The sequence below is a fragment of the Neoarius graeffei genome, chromosome 4, assembly GCF_027579695.1.
Source record: "Neoarius graeffei isolate fNeoGra1 chromosome 4, fNeoGra1.pri, whole genome shotgun sequence".
NCBI lineage: Eukaryota > Metazoa > Chordata > Actinopteri > Siluriformes > Ariidae > Neoarius > Neoarius graeffei.
The window spans coordinates 59,908,613-59,929,797 of NC_083572.1; the positions used below are offsets into that span (position 1 = coordinate 59,908,613).

Consider the following 21,185-nt stretch of genomic DNA (forward strand, 5'->3'; position numbering starts at 1 on the left):
AAAATTACTTAATAACTAGTCTTTAAAAAAAAAAACGTTTTGCATGTGTATGGTGGGGCACATGTATATGACAGTACACTTACTATGAATGGATATAAATGTAATCCATCTGTTTATGTCATTGGTTGCCTTATGGAGGAAGATTAAAGAAACACAACACTGGAGTGGAGAAACAGCTTTATGCAGTTTCCAAACCCACAGTTATAGGGAGTCATTTTTGATAATAAGAAGCACATTATATCAGCATTCTATAAGATATGTGAAAGAAATCTACCTCCTATTCTACAGTGTTGGATCCCATTATTGACACACAGAAGTGTGTCTTCCCCCCATCAACATGCCACAGTTCAGGCTGAAAAACAGAAAAAAAAAACATTAATAACAGTACTTCTGCTGAATCTCTGAATAATAATAATAATAATAATGATAATAATAATAGGGCGGCACGGTGGTGTAGTGGTTAGCGCTGTCGCCTCACAGCAAGAAGGTCCTGGGTTCGAGCCCCATGGCCGGCGAGGGCCTTTCTGTGTGGAGTTTGCATGTTCTCCCCGTGTCCGCGTGGGTTTCCTCCGGGTGCTCCGGTTTCCCCCACAGTCCAAAGACATGCAGGTTAGGTTAACTGGTGACTCTAAATTGACCATAGGTGTGAATGTGAGTGTGAATGGTTGTCTGTGTCTATGTGTCAGCCCTGTGATGACCTGGCGACTTGTCCAGGGTGTACCCCGCCTTTCGCCCGTAGTCAGCTGGGATAGGCTCCAGCTTGCCTGCGACCCTGTAGAAGGATAAAGCGGCTAGAGATAATGAGATGAAATGAGATAATAATAATAATAATAATAACTTTAACTGTCAGTATGATGGAGCACTCTGCTTTTCCAAATGAGTTGACTGCAACCAATTTATATTCACCAGCATCTTTGAGCTCCACTCTGAGGGTGTACATGGAGCACACACCATGAGCATTGGTCATGTAGAAACGTTTATTAGAGTTGATACAGATGTCATTCAGGTACCAAAAAACATGTAATGTGTGGCAGCCTCAATCAGCACAGGTCATGTCGCACTGGTAGCCCTTTGGTGGAGTGTGGACTTTCAGAGAAGCCAAAAAAAGGGGGACGACTCTCAAATGTGAATATGGCTGGCAGTGTTCTGAATAGTGAAGCTAGACAAACAATAAAGATTGAACAAATACTTAACTGTGAAAGTTAAAAAAAAGTACATTTAAGTGTTCAATAAAAATTGAACAGATATTTAAAAGTAAATTTCAGTGCCATTAAGACCAATATTGGTACTGGCCCCCAGCTTCTGCTCTACATAAGCTGGGCCTCATTTATGAAGCTGGATGCAAATAGACCCCTTTGTAAATAATTTGTAGGAACATATTTCACAAAATACATGGTATTCATGAAAATCCCATCTTTTAGAAAAATGTTTGTATCCAACTTGTGCTCCTGAGGGTGTGGAAATGTATGCATAAGAAGACTAACTAATGCAGACCTTAATTTATCACATTCAGATCATCTAATTTGCATGCATTATTGTGCTTTCATTTGTATATCATATTCTCAATTTTAAATTGCTTGTTTGTTTACATGTATAGCATTTAGCACATGCCCTATCCAGAGTGAGTTAGAGAAGTACTTTGTAGTCTCTATCAAAAACACAACATCTTAATGCTCAGTCATTAGGGCAGGGACTACCATTGAGAATGCCACTGAAAAAAAAAGTTCATATTATTTACATTAATGAAAGAATGAAAAAATAAACAATAAACCCCCCAAACTGGGACTAATATAACTATTGATTCAATTATGACAAAATAAATTTTGCTGTATAAACAAAGGACGGGCTGGTCTCTCCATGCATAGTCATAAGCCCAAGACAGATTAGCTGATGGATGATTTAGCATAGGTCATACTTATAAGGGGAAAGGATGTTTTTTGACCAGTATGATTTTTTTTTTTTTTGGAGGGTGAACACTTACTTCCAATCCAGCATGTCATCTAAGACACTTGAAACAGTGGGTACAGTGTAGATCTTTTTTTCCTCCTCCATTTTAATCTCCTACCATTTTCTTGTCACTGAACCTAATTTACACCTAATTAACCTTGTCAGTACTTTTCCTTGAGATTTTGACCTTTTCAGTTGCCGTTACATGGTTAAATATATACTTTTTCATTGACATAGAAGTGCGTCAAGATAATTTCAATTTCTGTCTTTCTGCCTTTTCTTTCACTGTTTAGTAGTCATTTCATGTTTCCAGGCCTCTGTTTTACTTTACATTTTATGCAGTTTTGGGAACACACTTTGCATTTACAGGTGATCAACATATGAATGGGAGTATGAAGAAAATCATTGTTTCTGAAACTTTTAGAAATCCTTCACACATAGCTTGGTTTGGCTTATGCAAATGTTTACATGCATCTTTGATTGATAAACGAGGCCCACTGTTAGTAGCATTAAGAGACTGGTATGTTCTAAAACAGTGATTCTCAAACTGTGGTACGCGTACCACTAGTGGTACGTGGGCTCCATTCTAGTGGTACACCAAAGAATCACTTAATTAAATATAAATAAAATAAAAAAAGGTGAAATACTATCCATAATATCCGAATGGATGAAAATATCTTAACCAATGACAAGAAAATGAAAGGAGATACAAATTAAGTTAATAATTTTAAAAAGTTTGCAAGTGTTTCTGGGTAGCCATACGTAGCGTACGTATGCATTCCCGCCGGTTCCGCTGACAGACGGTTATCCGCCATTGGTAGACTAGGCTGTGATGGGAAAAGGTGGAGGTGGCTTTGCTAATTATGACGAGTACGACAAAATTACTGTCGTGGCTTAAATCCGTGAATGGGAGCATGGATCAGGAGAGAGGGAGAACTGAAGAGGATGTGTGTGAGCCAAGTGCAGATGCAAACGACAGTGGCAAAACCAGCCCCAGAACTGCTATCAAACGGCAGAAACCAGTGAGGAGGAAGTATGACGAAAAATACATTAAACTGGGATTCATTTGGAGCGGGACAGAGGAGCTGCCCAGGCCGCAGTGTGTTGTATGCGGGGACGTTCTGAGCAATGAGTCTGTAACTGTCATAGTTTTTGTTATTTTTTGTTTTCATTAAATATCATGTTTATAATGTCCAAGAATGTTTGTTTGTGTTTAATTTGATATTACGCTGGGTCATGTTGGGTCAGGCGATGTCAGGTGTTGCACACGGACATTATTAGGTGCCGTACCACTCGCCTAGGTGATTAGACTTGACTATGCTCGCGGCCATGTTACAAGCCGCGGGCTAGTTTGAAATGTTTGATGTGTTTTAAGCTTTAAGTCTCATTCCCTCTTCAGTTATACGCAGCCAGCGAGGTATGTTTGTTTCTTTGTCTTTGCTGTTTTTGATTTATATTGCGTTGTATCTGGGTTTATGATTTCTCTATTGATTGTGTGTTGTGTTGTGTTTGTACTGTCAGTTTGGCGGTGGATGAAAGATGAACAAAGTGGATTTTATGGATTACGTTATTAAAAGATTGATCATCCATCAGTAACTAAAACTTGGCTCAAGCGTGATTCCTGGAGGGCGTGACAGAGTCCATGAAACCATCGCATCTCAAACGGCATCTTACAACCAAACACACAGCACTAAAGGACAAACCAATGGATTTTTTTTTTACAAAAACGTGATGAACTGAAGCAGTCCAAGTCCACCATTCTGTCCTATGGTACACCCGTAGCCAAAGCACAGGAAGCTTCATATCGTGCCAGCCTCCTGATCGCCAGAGCCGGTAAGCTGCACACAATCGGGGAACTGCTGTGTTTACCATTAGCCAAAGAGATGACACATATCATGTGTGGAGAGAAAGCTGCCAGAGAATTAAACTTGGTGCCGCTTTCAAATGACACCGTGTCAAGGAGGATAAATGACATGGCTGACGATGTTTAAAAGACACTGATTGAGCGCATTAAGAACAGTAGATATTTTGCCATACAGCTTGATAAGACTACAGATGTTGCAGATTTGGCCAATTTATTGGTTTATGTGAGATATGAATATGACGGTGTGGCGCAGGAGGACTTTATGTTCTGTAAATCACTGGAGACCAGAACTACATCAGAGCAAATATTCCAGTTACTGAACAAGTTCATCCAGGAGCATGGCTTGGACTGGGAAAAGTGTGTGGGTGTATGCACTGACGGAGCGAGGGCCATGACGGGTCGCAACAGTGGGGTAGCAGCTCGCATCCGAGAGGTGGCACCTGAGATGCGCTGGACTCACTGCAGCATCCATCGTGAGGCGCTGGCAGTGAAGAGGATGCCTGATGACCTGAAGTCCGTGCTGGATTGTGCTGTAAAAACTGTGAACTTCATCAAGGCCAGACCGATGAATGCTCACTTATTTCATGTGCTCTGCGAGGAGATGGGCAGTGAGCATGTCCAACTCTTGCTTCATACTGAAGTAAGGTGGCTTTCAAGAGGAAAGGTGCTTTCAAGGCTTTTTGAATTGCACAGAGAGGTCCAGATGTTCTTGCAGGACACAAATTTCCCCCTGTCAGACATTTTTGAGGATACTGTGTGGCTCAGTCAATTGGCATACTTGTCTGACATTTTTTCATGTTTAAATGACCTGAATTTGGGATTACAGGGACTCTCCATCAATGTTTTTGATGTGCAGGACAAAATCAATGCACTGCTGAAAAAGTTGGAGTTATTTGAAATCAAAGTCAAGACAGGTGATGTTTCAGCTTTCCCTGCTTTGGAGAGTTTTTTGTCTGACAATGACCTGATGCTTGATGATGGAGTCAGGGAGAACATTGCTGCACACCTCACATCACTCAGACAACAGTTCTGCAATTATTTCCCAGTGATGCCTAAATATGAAGCTAGCAGCTGGATGAGAAACCCTTTCAACATCGACACCTCTCACATGGCCTCAATGGACTTACCGTAACTGTTGTTGAGCAGGAGAGGTTAATAGAGCTGTCTTGTGATGAAACACTGAAGGCATCTTTCAGAAAGCACAGTCTGTTGGACTTTTGGATAAAGCAGTACAGTGAATACCCTGTGCTTTCTGACAAGGCCGTGCGATTTCTCCTTCCTTTTGTGACCACCTACCTGTGTGAGAAAGGCTTCTCTTCACTTGTTGTCATAATAACAAAGTACAGAAGCAGGCTGGATGCTGAGCCAAACCTGAGACTGAAGCTGACCTCCATTGACCCAGACGTTGCAGGACTGTGTTCACAGAGTCATGCACACCCATCACATTAAGCTCAGTAAGTTGTCAATCAATAGTCAATCAGTCAATAGTCTGTGTATATTTAACATTATAAGCTGTTATTCTTAATGCTTTTCCTCACTTTTGTTTTATTCTTAATCTTATTGTTCTTCCTCTGTTTGTGGGTGTGTGTTTCTGTTTCAGAAAACAGTCACTGGAGTTAAGAAACGGCAAGAACTGCTGCTATGCATAGCCTGTTTTGATTTTTTTCAAGTACATCAAGTACAGTACTTTTTTTACTTAACATTTAAGTACAGTACAGTTATTTAACTTTTAAGTACATTTTCATTTAATCTTTAAGAACTATCTTTTAATATTTATTTTAGTACAATGTTTATTTCACTTTTACGTGCAATTAATTTTATTTGATTCATTATTTAAGTACAGTGTTTTATTTTCCTATATTTAAACACAGTGTTACTGTTCAAAGTACTGTGTGTAATGTTACAGTGGCCAACAATATTAAATATACTTGTTAAATAAAACCTCTGCCTTGTTTTTAATGAATACTTAGGCCTACTACGCTACTGTATTTTAATGTTGGTCATTATGGTGGTACTTGGAGAGCCAAGTATTTTCTGAGGTGGTACTTGGTGAAAAAAGTTTGAGAACCACTGTTCTAAAAGTTGACATTAGTAGTTAGAATTGACTTAAGATGTGACATATTTATATATGGTTGAAACTCTGACAACTCTTACAATACTGTGTAAGATAAAAAAGACTGCTTTGAAAATAATGATTAGTAATATTTAGTTTATAATATTGTGGCAGTGGGGCGTGGCCAAGCATCAGTTTGAGAATGGAGGGCGGGGTCAGGGAAGGTGAGTGGCCAAGTCATTACACCTGTTGTCAATTAATGTTGTGTGTGTGTGGGTGTTTGTTGCAATGACGGTGGAAAATATAAAAGGAGGGAGAGAGCAGAAAGAAGAGGGCTCCCTGGACCAGAACATGACTGTGTGTGTGTCTCTCTGTCTGTCTCTCTGTCTGTCCTAAAAGTGAGCAAGTGAAGCTGAAAAGCCTTAATAAACGTGTGTAAATATCATCTGCCTGCCGTGCTTCTCTACTCCACCCACATCAGGGAAGTGTTACAGTGGTGCCAAAACCCGGGAGTATGGAAGGGAACCACCCCATGGAGTCCTCGCCATTCAAAGATCTCATCCATGCCCTCACTACCGCTCAGCAGAACCAGCATCAAGCGCTGATCGCTCTCTGGAAGGAGCAAGAACAGCGCTTCAAAGCCTTGATACTGGCCCAGCAGGAAGCTCATGTCGGCGGGGTCCTTGCCCACCACTGCAGCAGACCCTCCCCTCATCACCCTCATGAAGACAGACCTGCATGATGATCTGGAAGCCTTCCTAGTGCTCTTTGAGTAAGTGGCTGAAGCATGGGTGTGGCCGTTCGAGCAGCATGCAGCACACCTACTTCCGCTATTGACTGGCAAGGTGCAGCTCGCTGCGCAGCAGCTCCACACTGACAGCCGGCTCATATATGCCGACTTGAAGTGAGCCATCCTGCAGTGTGTCAGCCACTCCCCAGAACAACAACATCACCAATTCCAGACGCTGACATTGGAGGAGGTTGGCCAGCCGTTTGCATTTGGTCAACAGCTTCGGGACGCCTGCCAGTGGTGGCTGAGGGTGGATGACCATGACACTGAAGGAATCATTGACTTGGTGACACTGGAACAGTTCATTGCATGACTTCTGGAAGGAACAGCAGAGTGGGTCCAGTGTCATTGCCCGGCGTCACTGGATCAAGCCATCGAATTGGCGGAGGATCATCTGGTGGTGGTTCCGACGGCAAGCGGACGTGTCTCCTCTTTTTCTCTCTCCTTCCTCCCCCTCTCTTCTTTCCTTCCCTGCCCTGTTCCCCCACCATGAAGGCATGGGCTGGCTGCCCCCCAGCCGGCCCATTGCACCTGTGGTGTCTTCCTATTTTCCCCTTCTGTGTTTGTGTCTTTTCCCCCTCAGGTGAGTGACACCCATAACACCAGTGCAGAGGGGAAGCCTGGGCCGGTGTGCTGGCGCTGCAGGGAGCTGGGACATCTCCAGAGTCAGTGCTCTGTGATGGAGGTGGGAGCAGTGGTCTGGATCCCCAACACGCCAGAGACCACCCCCGATCGGGCCGGAGCGTATCTTATACCGGTAAGTGTTCAAGGGCATGCGTATAATGCATTGGTGGATTTCGGCTGTAACCAGACCTCAATCCACCAAAGCCTGGTACAAGGTGAGGCATTGGGGACAGCACAAGTGGTGAAGATTCTGTGTATGCATGGGGATGTTCACAACTACCCATTAGTGTCCATCCACATTCTATTTTGGGGAGAAAAGCATAGAATAAAGGCAGTAGATAATCCTTGTCTCACCCACTTGCTGATTTTAGGGACTGATTGGCCAGGGTTCAAAGGATAGATGAAACACATAGTAAGGGATGGGTCCTGCATTACTACGTCATGGGGAGATCTGTGTGGCATTGACTGGAGAAGCTGTCACAGAGCCATTTACGTCAGCACCACGTCAGGGCGATATGAGGAGTGAGGAGCAGCTCACCCCTCCTCCCTCTCTCGGGGATTCCCTCGAGGATTTCCCATTAGAAAATCCCATTAGGGATTTAGTGAAGAGTGGGTCCTGCTGTAGTTTAGCAGGGGGAGGTCCCAGTGTCGCATTGGCGGGAGCAGCTGTCACAGAGCCGTCTACGTCATCTCCGCGTCAGAGTGAGGAGCCGCCGGCTCCTCCTCTTTCTATTGGGGAATCCCTTGTGGATTTTCCATTAGAGCAGTCGCGAAACGAGACTCTGCATCATGCGTTTGACCAAGTGAGAGTAATCGATGGTCAAACTCTCCAGCCAAATGCAATACCCTCCTTCCGATATTTTGCTATTATTAAGGATAGTCTGTATTGAGTGATGCAGAACATTCAAACCAGTGAACAGATAACCCAGTCATTAGTCCCAAAGAGCCATAAGGAACTCGTATTCCATGCAGCTCACTTTAATCCCATGGCTGGACACTTAGGGCAGGATAAAACACTAGCCCGTATAATGAACCAGTTTTATTGTCCAGGGATTCACAGGGATGTTCGTTGGTGGTGTGTGGCGTACCATGAATGCCAATCAGTAAATCCCATGGCCACTCCAAAAGCGCCTTTGCGCCCTCTCCCTCTAATTGAGACTCCTTTCAAGAGAATTGGTATGGATCTCATCAGGCCATTAAAGCGATCAGCATGGGGATACTGCTTTATTTTAGTTCTGGTGGACTATGCAATGCGATATCCAGAAGCAGTGCCTCTCCACAATATCTCAGCATGCAGCATTGCTGAAGCGCTCTTCCATGCTATCTTCTGGGTCGGGATTCCAAAAGAAATCCTGACAGACCAAGGCACTACACTTATGCCACGCGCACTGCAGGAACTGTATGGATTATTGGGAATTAAATCTATCTGGACTGGTGTCTATCACCCACAAACAGATGGCTTAGTGGAACAATTCAATCAGACACTCAAAAACTTAATTCGGAAATTTGCAAGTGAAGATGCACATAATTAGGATAAATGGCTCGAGCCCCTGTTATTTGCAGTACAAAAGGTCTCGCAACCCTCCACAGGATTTTCACCATTTGAGTTGTTATATGGGTGTAAGCTGCCTGGAATTTTGGACGTGCTACGAGAAAACTGGGAGGAGGGACCTTCACCTAGTAAAAATGAAATTCAGTACATTCTCGACCTGCACACAAAACTCCACACCCTCACGTACTTAACCCAGGAGAATTTACGGCAGGCACAAGAACGTCAAGCCCAGCTGTACGACAGGGGCACATGCCTTAGAGAGTTCACCCTGGGAGACAATACTCATATTATTGGCCACATCGAGCTCCAATTTAATAGCCAAGGGGCAAGGGCTCTTTGAGGTCACATGGCGAGTCGGGGATGTTGACTATGAGGTGAGGTGAATGGATAGGGGTGGGGCACTGCAAATCTACCACCTCATACTATTAAAACATTGGAACAAGGGGGTTCCCATGGCATTGGTGTCGGTAGTTCTGAAGAAGGAGGAGCTGGGGCCAGAGGTAAAAAAAAAGTAACATCTCAAACTGATCGAGTCACTTGTGGAGACCACCTCTCACAGGCCCAACTCAAGGAGGTTGCCAAGTTGCAAAAGGAATTTTCCAACGTGTTTTCGCCCCCTCCTGGCCGCACCCAACTCATAGAACACCATGGGAGTGGTGGTGCGTAGCCAACCTTACCACTTGCCCAAACACAAAAAAAGGTAGTTCAGGATGAACTCAAGGCCATGCTTGACATGGGTATAATCGAGGAATCACACAGTGACTGGAGCAGCCCAGTGGTCCTGGTTCCCAAGACCGACGGGTCAGTCCAGTTCTGTATGGACTATAGAAAAGTCAACACAGTGCCTAAATTTGACGCATACCCAATGCCTCGCATTGAGGAGTTGCTCGATTGGTTAGGGGTGCGCTTTTATTCGACACTGGATTTAATGAAGGGATATTGGCAGATCCCCTTGACTCCTCTATCCCAAGAGAAAACGGCTTTTTCCACACTGTTTGGATTATGCCAATTTGTCACGCTTCCTTTTGGTTTATTTGGGGCTCCTGCTATGTTCTAGCAGCTCATGAACAAGATCCTCTGCCCTCATGCCACCTACGTGGTGGCTTACCTCAATGACATCATTATTTATAGCAACAATTCGCCGCGGCACCTGGAACACCTTAAGGCCATCCTAGAGTCTCTGAGGCATGTGGGTCTCACAGCTAACTTGAAAAAGTGTGCGATTGGGAGGGTGGAAGTACAGTATCTGGGTTTCCACTTGGGTCATGAGCAGGTATGTCCCCAAATTGACAAGACTGCAGTGATTGCAGCCTGCCTGAGGCCCAAGACCAAAAAGGGGGGTGAGACAGTTCCTGGGGCTGGCTGGCTACTATCATAGGTTCATACCTAATTATTCGGATGTCGCCAGCCCACTGACTGATCTCACTAAAAAGGGAGCACCAGATCCAGTCCAGTGGACAGAGCAGTGTCACAGGCTTTCACTAATGTAAAAGCTGCACTGTGTGGGGAGCCACTTCTACACTCCCCTGACTTCTCTCTCCTCAAGTACAGCACCATCGAAAAAGAGTGCCTGGCCATCAAGTGGGTGGTCCTCAGACCTCCGATACTATCTGCTGGGCATCCTTTCACCCTCTGTTTGGACCACGTGCCCTGCCAGTGGCTCTGCCACATTAAGGATGCCAATGCACAGATTAGCCATTGGTGATTTTTGCCAGGGGCGCAGATGGTGATGGTAGACTTCCTGTCCCATTGGGGGGGGGGTCCGCTGCAGGCCGGACAGCTACCCGGCCTGAGTCAGGCGGTGTGGGTATGTGGCAGTGTGGGCATGGCCAAGTGTCAGTTTGTGAATGGAGGGCGGGGTCAGGGAAGGTGAGTGGCAAAGTCATTACACCTGTTGTCAATTAATGTTGTGTATGTGTTTGTTGCAGTGATGGTGGAACATAGAAAAGGAGGGAGAGAGCAGAGAGATGAGAGCTCCCCAGACCAGAATACAACTCTGTGTGTGTGTCCCCTAAAAGTGAGCAAGCGAAGCTGAAAAGCCTCAATAAATGTGTGTGAATATCACCTCCTGCCTGCTGTGCTTCTGTACTCCACCCACACCAGGGAAGTTTTACAAATATTAATTATAATAATTAGTTCTCATCAAAAGACACATCCTCTGGATAGAATTGTCTTACTTTTTATGCTGTGAATGCCCCATATTGGTGATTCTGAAGGCTCAGACCATCCCATGTCATTTTTAGCATAGATTTTGAAATGATACTCATGTCCAGATTGGACATTGGCAGTATAGGTTGTACAGAAGAGGCGACTAACTATTGTGTGCTATATGCAAGTGTTGGTGTCATGTTCTGCTACAATGTAGTGTAGCTGATCATCCAGTTCCTGGTCTGGTAATGGATCCCACATGCTGATCACTTTACCCTGGACCTGCTGCTCCAATGTTACTGGGCCTGATTTCTTGGGTTCATCTGGTCAAAAAAGAGTGCTGTGATATGAGGAAGACTGGCAGGGAACCATTTGACTATTAAGTATAACGATTAGGATAATGTATAGAGTCAGAATAAATTAGCTGCATATTCTTCACTGGTTTAGGAAATGCCCTTCACATGATCTGAATATCCCATTTATCATGCAAAATTAGTTATTATGACATGACAGCTATATGCAAGATTAAACTATTAGTAAAAGTGGACTACTGCAGCTTGGAGCAAAGTGCAAACATTATATGATTGGTTTGAGAAGTATAAGAATGAGGTAGAGGCTAATGTTATTTGTTACTCTGACCTCTAGGTTAAAGTGCCATTCCACCATTGGATGTATTCTTTGGCATAAAATACAATATATTTTATGACAACATGACTAGACAGAGAAATCTTTTAGCTTCAAAATTATATATCAAACATATTTTTTTGACAATGACAAGTATATTAATTTTGCGACCAAAGTCACCTACCCTTTTAATTTCCGCGCGGTAGTGAAACGTGATGTCATCGGCAGGTTCCCCTTCTTGTGTACCACGTGTCTGTCTATTTTTAGACCAGGAAACCCCCAAAGTGAGAGAGTCATTTCTCCTCGTATATGGGGACCAAAAAAATTGCGAAAAATTGAGTTAATCTTTCAGTTAGCTAGATTTATTGGTATTAGCTAGATTTATTGGTATTATTTTTATCGCGTTCTATCTGCCATTGCTGATAATATGTGCCACGTCACACTTCACGTGGTACACAAGAAGGGGAACCTGCCGATGACATCACACGCGGAAATTAAAAGGGTAGGTGACTTTGGTCGCAAAATTAATATACTTGTCGTTGTCAAAAAATTGTTTGATATATCATTTTGAAGCTAAAAGATTTCTCTATCTAGTGATACCATTTATATATGTTGTCAAAATATATTGTCTTTTATGCCAAAGAATACATCCAATAGTGGAATGGCACTTTAAAGCTAGTCTTCCCACTAGAGTTTTAGCTGGGAGAAAGTGCTGACACGGGGCCATGGTGAGTGCTGGCATGCCCTCAGTGTTGACAATTTTGAACCATGGAGACACAGGTTCATTATTCTTTGACCAGCTGATTTCTGGCAGTGGGGATGTCTTGGAAAAGTATTTTGTAAAAAGTAGTTATATGCTGAAATAAATTACTGAACAAGACCAGAGGTAATCTATAAATTTCTTACCTCATAATTTACTACAATTCTGCCAGTGTTTCCTGCGCTCACAGCCATGAAATCTTCAGGATCTTTGAAACAAGGTTTCACTGAAAATGAGTAAACAACAGAAAGACCATATAATATTGTGGCAGCGGGGGCGTGGTCAAGCGCCAGTCTGTGACCAGAGGGCGGAGTCAGGGAAGGTAAGTGGCAGAATCACTGCACCTGATGTTGATTAGCGTGTGTTTGTGTGTCTTCTCCAGTGACCGCACCCTATTTAAGGAGAGAGCGAGAGCAGAGGAGAGCTCTCTCCCGAATCAGACACCTGATGTGTGTGTGTGCGTGTCTGTCTATGTGTTTCTGAGAGACCACTGAAAAGTGTGTAAAATAAAAAGAATTACGAAACTTAGTTCTGTCCTGCCGTCTTCTGTGCTCCTCCCACTCTTATGAACTGCCACAATGGTGCCGAAACCCGGGACGTGGAGCGCAGAAGAAGAACAGCCCCATGGAGTCCTCCCCTTTCGCTGACCTGGTCCACACCCTCGCCACGGCCCAGCAGAGCCAGCACCAGGCGCTAGTCACCCTCCAGAAGGAGCAAGAGCAACGGTTCGAGGCCCTGGTGTTGGCTCAGCAGGAAGATTGACAGGCGTTCCGGCACCTCCTCGCGTCGGCAGGGTCCACCACCTCCACCGCCGCGGGCCCTTCCCACCTCACCCTAACGAAGATGGGCCCGCAGGACGACCCTGAGGCCTTCCTCACACTCTTTGAGCAGGCAGCAGAGACCTCGGGATGGCCGGTGGAACAGCGCGCGGCGCACCTCCTCCCCCTGTTAACGGGCGAGGCGCAGCTGGCCGCGCTACGGCTCCCTGCCGACTGCCGGCTGGCCTACGCGGACCTTCACCGGGCCGTCCTCCAGCATGTGGGGTGCACCCCTGAGCAACAGCGACAGCGCTTCCGCGCTTTGCGCTTGGAGGAAGTCGGCCAGCCGTTCGCGTTTGGCCAGCAACTCCGGGAAGCCTGCTGAAGGTGGTTGAGGGCCAACAACCGCGACGCCGAGGGAATCATTGATCAGGTGGTACTGGAGCAGTTCATTGCTTGCCTACCAGCAGGAACAGCAGAGTGGGTCCAGTGCCACCGCGCGGCGTCGCTGGATCAGGCAATCGAGCTGGCGGAGGACCATTTGGTGGCTGTCCCGATGGCAGGACAGCAGACAACCTCTTCTTCTCTCTCCTTTCTCTCTCTCTCTCTCCCTCTTCTCCTGTGTCTCATTCTCGCCCCTTTCCCCCACCGCGGAGGCGGGGGCCGGTGCCACCCCAGCCGGCCCGCCGCACCCATGGTGCCCTCCCGTTTCTCCCTTCTGTGTCTGTCTCTCCCCCCCCTCAGGTGAGTGAGCCCCAGAGCACCAGTGCAGAGAGGAAGCCCGGGCCGGTTTGCTGGCGCTGCAGGGAGCCGGGCCACTTCCAACAGCAGTGCTCGGTAATGGAGGTGGGCGCGGTGGTTTGGATCCCCGACATGCCAGGAACCGCCCTCGATCAGGCCGGAGCATATCGCATACCGGTGAGTGTCCAAGGGGATACATATCAGGCATTGGTGGACTCTGGTTGTAATCAGACCTCAATCCACCAAAGCCTGGTGCAAGACGAGGCATTGGGGGCAGCACAATTGGTGAAGGTGTTGTGTATGCACGGGGATGTTCACAACTACCCTTTAGTGTCGGTCCACATTCTTTTCCGAGGGGAAAAATTTAGAATAAAAGGCGGCGGTTAATCCTTGCCTTACCCACTCGATAATTTTGGGGACTGATTGGCCGGGATTTGGTGAATTAATGAGTCACTTAGTGAAGAGTGGGTCCTGCCGTAGTTTAGCAGGGGGAGGTCCCAGTGTCGCATTGGCGGGAGCAGCTGTCACAGAGCCGTCTACGTCATCTCCGCGTCAGAGTGAGGAGCCGCCGGCTCCTCCTCTTTCTATTGGGGAATCCCTTGCGGATTTTCCATTAGAGCAGTAGTGAGACGAGACTCCTGCAGCATGCATTTGACCAAGTGAGAGTAATCGATTGTCAAACGCTCCAGCCAAATGCCACCTCATCCTTCCCCTACTTCGCAATTATGAAGGATAGATTATACCGAGTGACGCAGGACACTCAGACTAAAGAGCAAGTCATGCAGCTTTTGATTCCAAAGAGCTGCTGGGAATTGGTATTCCAGGCGGCTCACTTTAATCCCATGGCTGGAAACTTAGGGCAGGATAAAACACTAGCCCTAATAATGGCCCGGTTCTATTGGCCAGGGATTCGCGGCGATGTCCGTAGGTGGTGTATGGCGTGCCGCGAATGCCAGTTAGTAAATCCAGTGGACATTCCAAAAGCGCCTTTGCGCTCTCTCCCATTAATCAAGACCCCGTTCGAAAGAATTGGGATGGATCTCGTCGGGCCATTAGATCGGTCAGCATGAGGGTACCGCTTTATTTTAGTTCTGGTGGACTATGCAACGCGATACCCGGAAGCAGTGCCTCTTCGCAATATCTTCGCACGCAGTATTGCGGAAGCGCTCTTCCGCGTCATATCCCGAGTTGGAATCCCGAAAGAGATTCTGACTGACCAAGGCACCTTGTTTATGTCACGTACACTGAACGAACTGTATGGGTTGTTGGGTATTAAGCCAATCCGCACCAGCGTGTATCACCCACAAATGGACGGTTTAGTTGAACGGTTCAATCGGACCCTCAAGAATATAATTTAAAAATTTGTAAGTGAGGACGCATGTAATTGGGATAAATGGCTCGAACCCTTGTTATTTGCAGTGCAGTGCAAGAGGTCCCCCAAGCCTCCATGGGGTTCTCCCCGTTTGAATTGTTATATGGGCGTAAGCCGTGCGGCATTCTAGATGTGCTGCGAGAAAATTGGGAGGAGGGACCTTCACCAAGTAAAAATGAAATTCAATATGTTATTGACCTGCGCACAAAACTCCACACACTCACACACCTAACCCAGGAGAATTTGCGGCAGGCCCAAGAACGGCAAACCCACCTGTAGGACAGGGGTACACGCCTTAGGGAGTTCGCACCGGGAGATAAAGTACTCATACTGTTGCCCACATCGAGCTCCAAATTGATCGCCAAGTGGCAAGGACCCTTTGAGGTCACATGGCGAGTCGGGGATGTTGACTATGAGGTGAGGCGAATGTACAGGGGTGGGGTGCTACAGATTTACCACCTCAATCTGCTCAAACTCTGGAATGAGGAGGTCCCCGTGGCATTGGTGTCGGTGGTTCCAGAGAAGGTGGAGCTGGGGCCGGAGGTTCAAAAGGGAGTATTGGCATCACGTACCTCTCTGGTCCCCTGTGGAGACCACCTCTCCCCGACCCAACTCGCGGAGGTTGCCCAGTTGCAGACCGAGTTTTCGGACGTGTTCTCGCCCCTGCCCGGCCGCACCGACCTCATAGAGCACCACATTGAGATGCCCCTGGGGGTGGTAGTGTGTAGCCGCCCTTACAGCCTACCCGAACGCAAGGAAAAAGTGGTTTGGGAAGAACTTGAGGCCATGTTCGAAATGGGCATCATCGAGGAGTCCCACAGTGACTGGAGCAGCCCAGTGGTCTTGGTACCCAAAGCCGATGGGTCGATCCGGTTCTGTGTAGACTATAGAAAAGTCAATGCGGTGTCTAAATTTGACGCGTACCCAATGCCTCGTATTGATGAGTTGCTCGATCGACTAGGCACGGCTCGCTTTTACTCGACACTGGATTTGACAAAGGGTTATTGGCAGATCCCCTTGACTCCATTATCCCTAGAAAAAACGGCCTTTTCCACACCGTTCGGCTTACACCAGTTTGTCACACATCCTTTTGGGCTGTTTGGGGCGCTCACTATGTTTCAGCGGCTAATGGATTGGGTCCTCCGACCCCATGCCACCTATGCGGTCGCATACCTTGACAACATCATTATTTATAGTAATGACTGGCCGCGACACCTACAACACCTGAGGGCCATCTTTAGCTCACTGAGGCGAGCGGGTCTCACAGCCAACCCGAAGAAGTGTGTGATTGGGCGGGTGGAAGTATGGTATCTGGGCTTCCACTTGAGCAAGTCAGGTGCATCCCCAAATTAACAAGACAGCAGCAATTGTGGCCTGCCAGAGACCCAAGACCAAAAAGGGGGTGAGGCAGTTCCTGGAGCTGGCTGGCTACTATCATAGGTTTACACCTAATTATTCGGACATCACCAGCCCGCTGACTGATCTGACTAAAAATGGGGCACCAGATCCGGTCCAGTGGACGGAGCAATGCCAGCGGGCTTTTTCTGAGGTGAAGGCTGCACTGTGTGGGGGGCCACTGTTACACTCCCCTGACTTTTCTCTCCCCTTTATGTTACAGACGGATGCGTCGGACAGAGGGCTGGGGGCTGTTTTGTCCCAGGAGGTGGAGGGGGAGGACTGCCCCATGCTGTATATCAGTAGGAAGCTGTCGGTGCGTGAGGGGCGCTACAGCACTATTGAGAAGGAATGCCTGGCAATCAAGTGGGCGGTCCCCGCCCTCTGTTACTACCTGCTGGGACACCCTTTCACCCTCTGTTCGGACCACACGCCCCTCCAGTGGCTCCACCGCATGAAGGATGCCAATGTGTGGATCACCCGTTGGTATCTGGCACTCCAACCCTTTAACTTCAAGGTGATCCACAGGCCGGGGGCGCAGATGGTCGTGGCGGACTTCCTCTCCCGTCAAGGGGGGGGGAGTCGGCTGCAGGCCGGACGGCCGCCCGGCCTGAGTCAGGCAGTGGGGGTATGTGGCAGCGGGGGCATGGTCAAGCATCAGTCTGTGTCTGGAGGGCGGAGTCAGGGAAGGTAAGTGGCAGAATCACTGCATCTGATGTTGATTAACATGTGTTTGTGTGTCTTCCCCAGTGACTGTGCCCTATTTAAGGAGAGAGCGAGAGCAGAGGAGAGCTCTCTCCCAAATCAGACACCTGATGTGTGTGTGCATGTCTGTCTATGTGTTTCTGAGAGACCACTGAAAAGTGTGTAAAATAAAAAGAATTATGAAATTTAGTTCTGTCCTGCTGTCTTCTGTGCTCCTCCCACTCTTAAGAACTGCCACAAATATATTAAACATATTTATAAAACTTTAAAATTTCTACTTCTACTTATCTGAGTTGGGATCATTGCAACTTTGGTTACACAGTCCAGCAGTGTCTGCATCTTTACAAATAGGTCCTTCAAAAGCATGCTAATATAGGTGAAAAACATATTTCAGAACACTGATAATAAGATTGAAAATGTACAGAAATGTTGACAACAAGCACCAGAATTCACCTTTCAAGGCACCCTTCAAGGAAATAGGCAAAAATTAAAGAAACCTCTTCGTTTTCATGTGAACTACATCCTGGACCTGAGTGATATATTTTCCAGTATCTTCACTCATGAGGATATCGATGATGTCACTTCCAGTGTTTTCCTGCTGACTTGACACATGTTGTCAAAATGGTGGTTTAAAATTAAAATTCTTTGGATTAACTTGCATTTTTTTCTTGTGGATGTTTTTATATAATAAAAAGAATATTACATGGTGGCTGAAGATATGAAATTTATCTTCTCGTGTTGAAAAATATTTCAGTAGTTTGCTGCACATTTGTGAAATATGTTTACCATTCGAAGGTAAACTTCATATCTTCATGCCACCATGTAATATCCTCTCTGCACGGTGGTGTAGTGGTTAGCGCTGTCGCCTCACAGCAAGAAGGCCCGGGTTTGAGCCCCATGGCCGACGAGGGCCTTTCTGTGTGGAGTTTGCATGTTCTCCCCGTGTCTGTGTGGGTTTCCTCCGGGTGCTCCGGTTTCCCCCACAGTCCAAAGACATGCAGGTTAGGTTAACTGGTGACTCTAAATTGACCGTAGGTGTGAATGTGAGTGTGAATGGTTGTCTATGTGTCAGCCCTGCGATGACCTGGTGACTTGTCCAGGGTGTACCCCGCCTTTCGCCCGTAGTCAGCTTGGATAGGCTCCAGCTTGCCTGCGACCCTGTAGAACAGGATAAAGCGGCTACAGATAATGAGATGAGATGAGATATGAGATATACACACACACACACTTTATTAGGTACACCTGTTCAACTGCTCGTAAATCACATGGCAGCAACTCAGTTCATTTAGGCATGCTGATATGGTCAAGCCGACTTGCTGAAGTTCAAACTGACTTCAGAATGGGGAAGAAAGGTGACTTTGAACATGGCATGATTCTTAGTGCTTGATGGGCTGGTCTGAGTATTTCAAAAACTGCTGATCAATTGGGATTTTCATGCACAACCATCTCTAGGGTTTATAGAGAATGGTCTGAATATCCAGTGAGCAGCAGTTCTCTGGGCGAAAATGCCTGGTTGATGCCAGAGGTCAGAGGAGAATGGCCAGAATGCTTTGAGATCATAGAAAGGTAACAGTAACTCAAATAACCACTCATTACAGCCAAGGTATGCAGAAGACCATCTCTGAACGTACAACATTTTGAGCCTTGAAGCAGATGGAGTGCAGCAGCAGAAGACCACACTGGGTGCCACTCCTGTCAGTTAAGAACATGAAACTAAGGCTACAATTCACACAGCCGCACCAAAATTAGACAATAGAAGATTGGAAAATGTTGCCTGGTCTGATGAGTCTTGATTCCTGCTGCGAAGTTCAGATGGTAGGATCAGAATTTGGTGTAAACAACATGAAAACATGGATCCATCCTGCCTTGCATCAACGGTTCAGACTGGTGGTGATGGTGGTGTAATGGTGTTGGGGATATTTTCTTGACACACTTTGGGTCCCTTAGGACCACCTGAGCATCATTTAAATGCCACAGCCTACCTGAGTATTGTTGCTGACCATGTCCATCTTTTTATGATGACAGCGTACCCATACTCTGATGGCTACTTCCAGCAGGATAACACACCATGTCACAAAGCTCAAATCATCTCAAACTGGTTTCTTGAACATGACAAAGAGTTCACTGTACTCAAATGGTCTCCACAATCACCAGATCTCAATCCAATAGAGCACTTTTGGGATGTGGTGAAATGGGAGATTCGCATCATGGATATGCAGCCAAGAAATCTGCAGCAACTGTGTCATGCTATTATGTGAATATGGACCAAAATCTCTGAGGAATGTTTCCAGCACCTTGTTGAATCTATGCCATGAAAAATTAAGGCAGTTCTGAAGGTAAAAGGGATCCAAGCCGGTACTAGCACGGTGTACCTAAAAGTGGCCAGTGTTTGTGTGTTAATGTACTTGCCTCAATTGTATGTTCTCAAGAAATGGGATCGAACTTAATCTGATATTTTTGCTGGTCAGAAAGATCTCCAATATGTCTTGCCCATGTAGTAGGTTCTGGAATCCCAATGACAATGGCCTTGAAAAAAAGCTAATTTAACCATTTGACAGGAAACATGAACATGATGTGTAATGTACTGTGAATTATTAAGTATGCATATTTGGCTTTCCCAAAAATATTAGAAGAAATGGTAGCACTTTACAGTATTATTCAATAACTCATTGGTAACCACATTGGGACTACTATTAAGTCACTACTATTAGCTACCAATGAATACTAGGTTATTACTCAGTAAGTTATAACAAAATAAAGATTTGGAGTTACCCATGAGTTTTTAAATAGTATTGTAAAGTGTTAGAATGTTAAAGAAGTGTTAAAGAAATATACCTGCTTGACTGATCAAAGCGATGAGTTTATGGGTAAAGTCTGGATGAGTTTTTCCTTCTGGAAGCCTTTCGATAATCTGAGTGATCATCACTCCAGGTACTATGGACCTCTTCCTGATGCTCACTAATAGTACAAATGAACCAAAGTGATTTGTATGCCAGTATCATCTTAAACACTTGAGACCATCAGAAATATTTGAAGATGATATAATTTTTACTTGTTTGTAAGTTTAAAGGTGCAAAATTTTAGAGAACGGGATAGAGCAATAAATCTTCCTTAATTCTAATTCTGCAGCAATCAGAGTCAAAGGAATTTATTTGATTTAAACGTATCTCTCCTTAACATTTTACAGCAATTAAAAAAGGCAAGAATGCAGCTATATTTTCAGTTTACATGAAGAATTACAAGTGAGATGTACTGTAAAAAATTATTTGTTGTTTTAACTTAAAAAAGTTAGTACCTGGGCTGCCTTAAAATTTTGAGTTCATTGAAATTCATATAGTAAGTTAAATTGTTCACCTCGTTGTGTTAACTTACTATATGAACTCCAAATTTTAAGGCAGCCTGGGTACTAACTTTAAGTTAAAACAACAAATCATTTTTTTACAGTGTGAGAAGAGCTTCAGTCATCCAGACTGTACCAATGAGAAACTCATGTAGTAATCAAGGCCAAGTCTCTAAATATACTCTTAGATAGTTTTTGCAGGTATATTTGTCAGAGTCATGCCTGGAGGATTTTGTTGGTCAGTTTTTTTGGTTTGTGGCAAAGCACAGCAGATACCCGGGCTGCCTTAAAAACTTGAGTTCATTGAAATTAATATAGTAAGTTAACACAACGAGGTGAACAATTTAACTTACTATATGAATTTCAATGAACTCAAAATTTTAAGGCAGCCCGGGTACTAACTTTTTTAAGTTAAAACAACAAATCATGTTTTACAGTGTAGTAAAATAACATTTTTAAATAGAATATGCATTTACCTTGGCCTTCAGTTGTCTGATCTGTCATCTTTGACA

General features: G+C 45.4%; 1 protein-coding gene and 1 pseudogene across 1 annotated transcript in view; one reads left to right on the forward strand and one right to left on the reverse strand.

Moving 5' to 3' along the window:
• The first annotated feature begins 3,589 nt into the window (after positions 1 to 3,589).
• LOC132884595 (zinc finger BED domain-containing protein 5-like) lies at positions 3,590 to 4,943 on the forward strand (annotated as a pseudogene).
• A 6,212-nt stretch (positions 4,944 to 11,155) lies between these two features.
• The window catches only part of igfn1.1 (immunoglobulin like and fibronectin type III domain containing 1, tandem duplicate 1), a 145,474-nt gene continuing 135,444 nt past the window's right edge, over positions 11,156 to 21,185 (reverse strand). The window contains exon 26 of the mRNA XM_060918444.1: positions 11,156 to 11,301. Coding sequence (XP_060774427.1) covers positions 11,156 to 11,301 — 146 coding nt within the window. The remainder of the gene's footprint in view (positions 11,302 to 21,185) is intronic.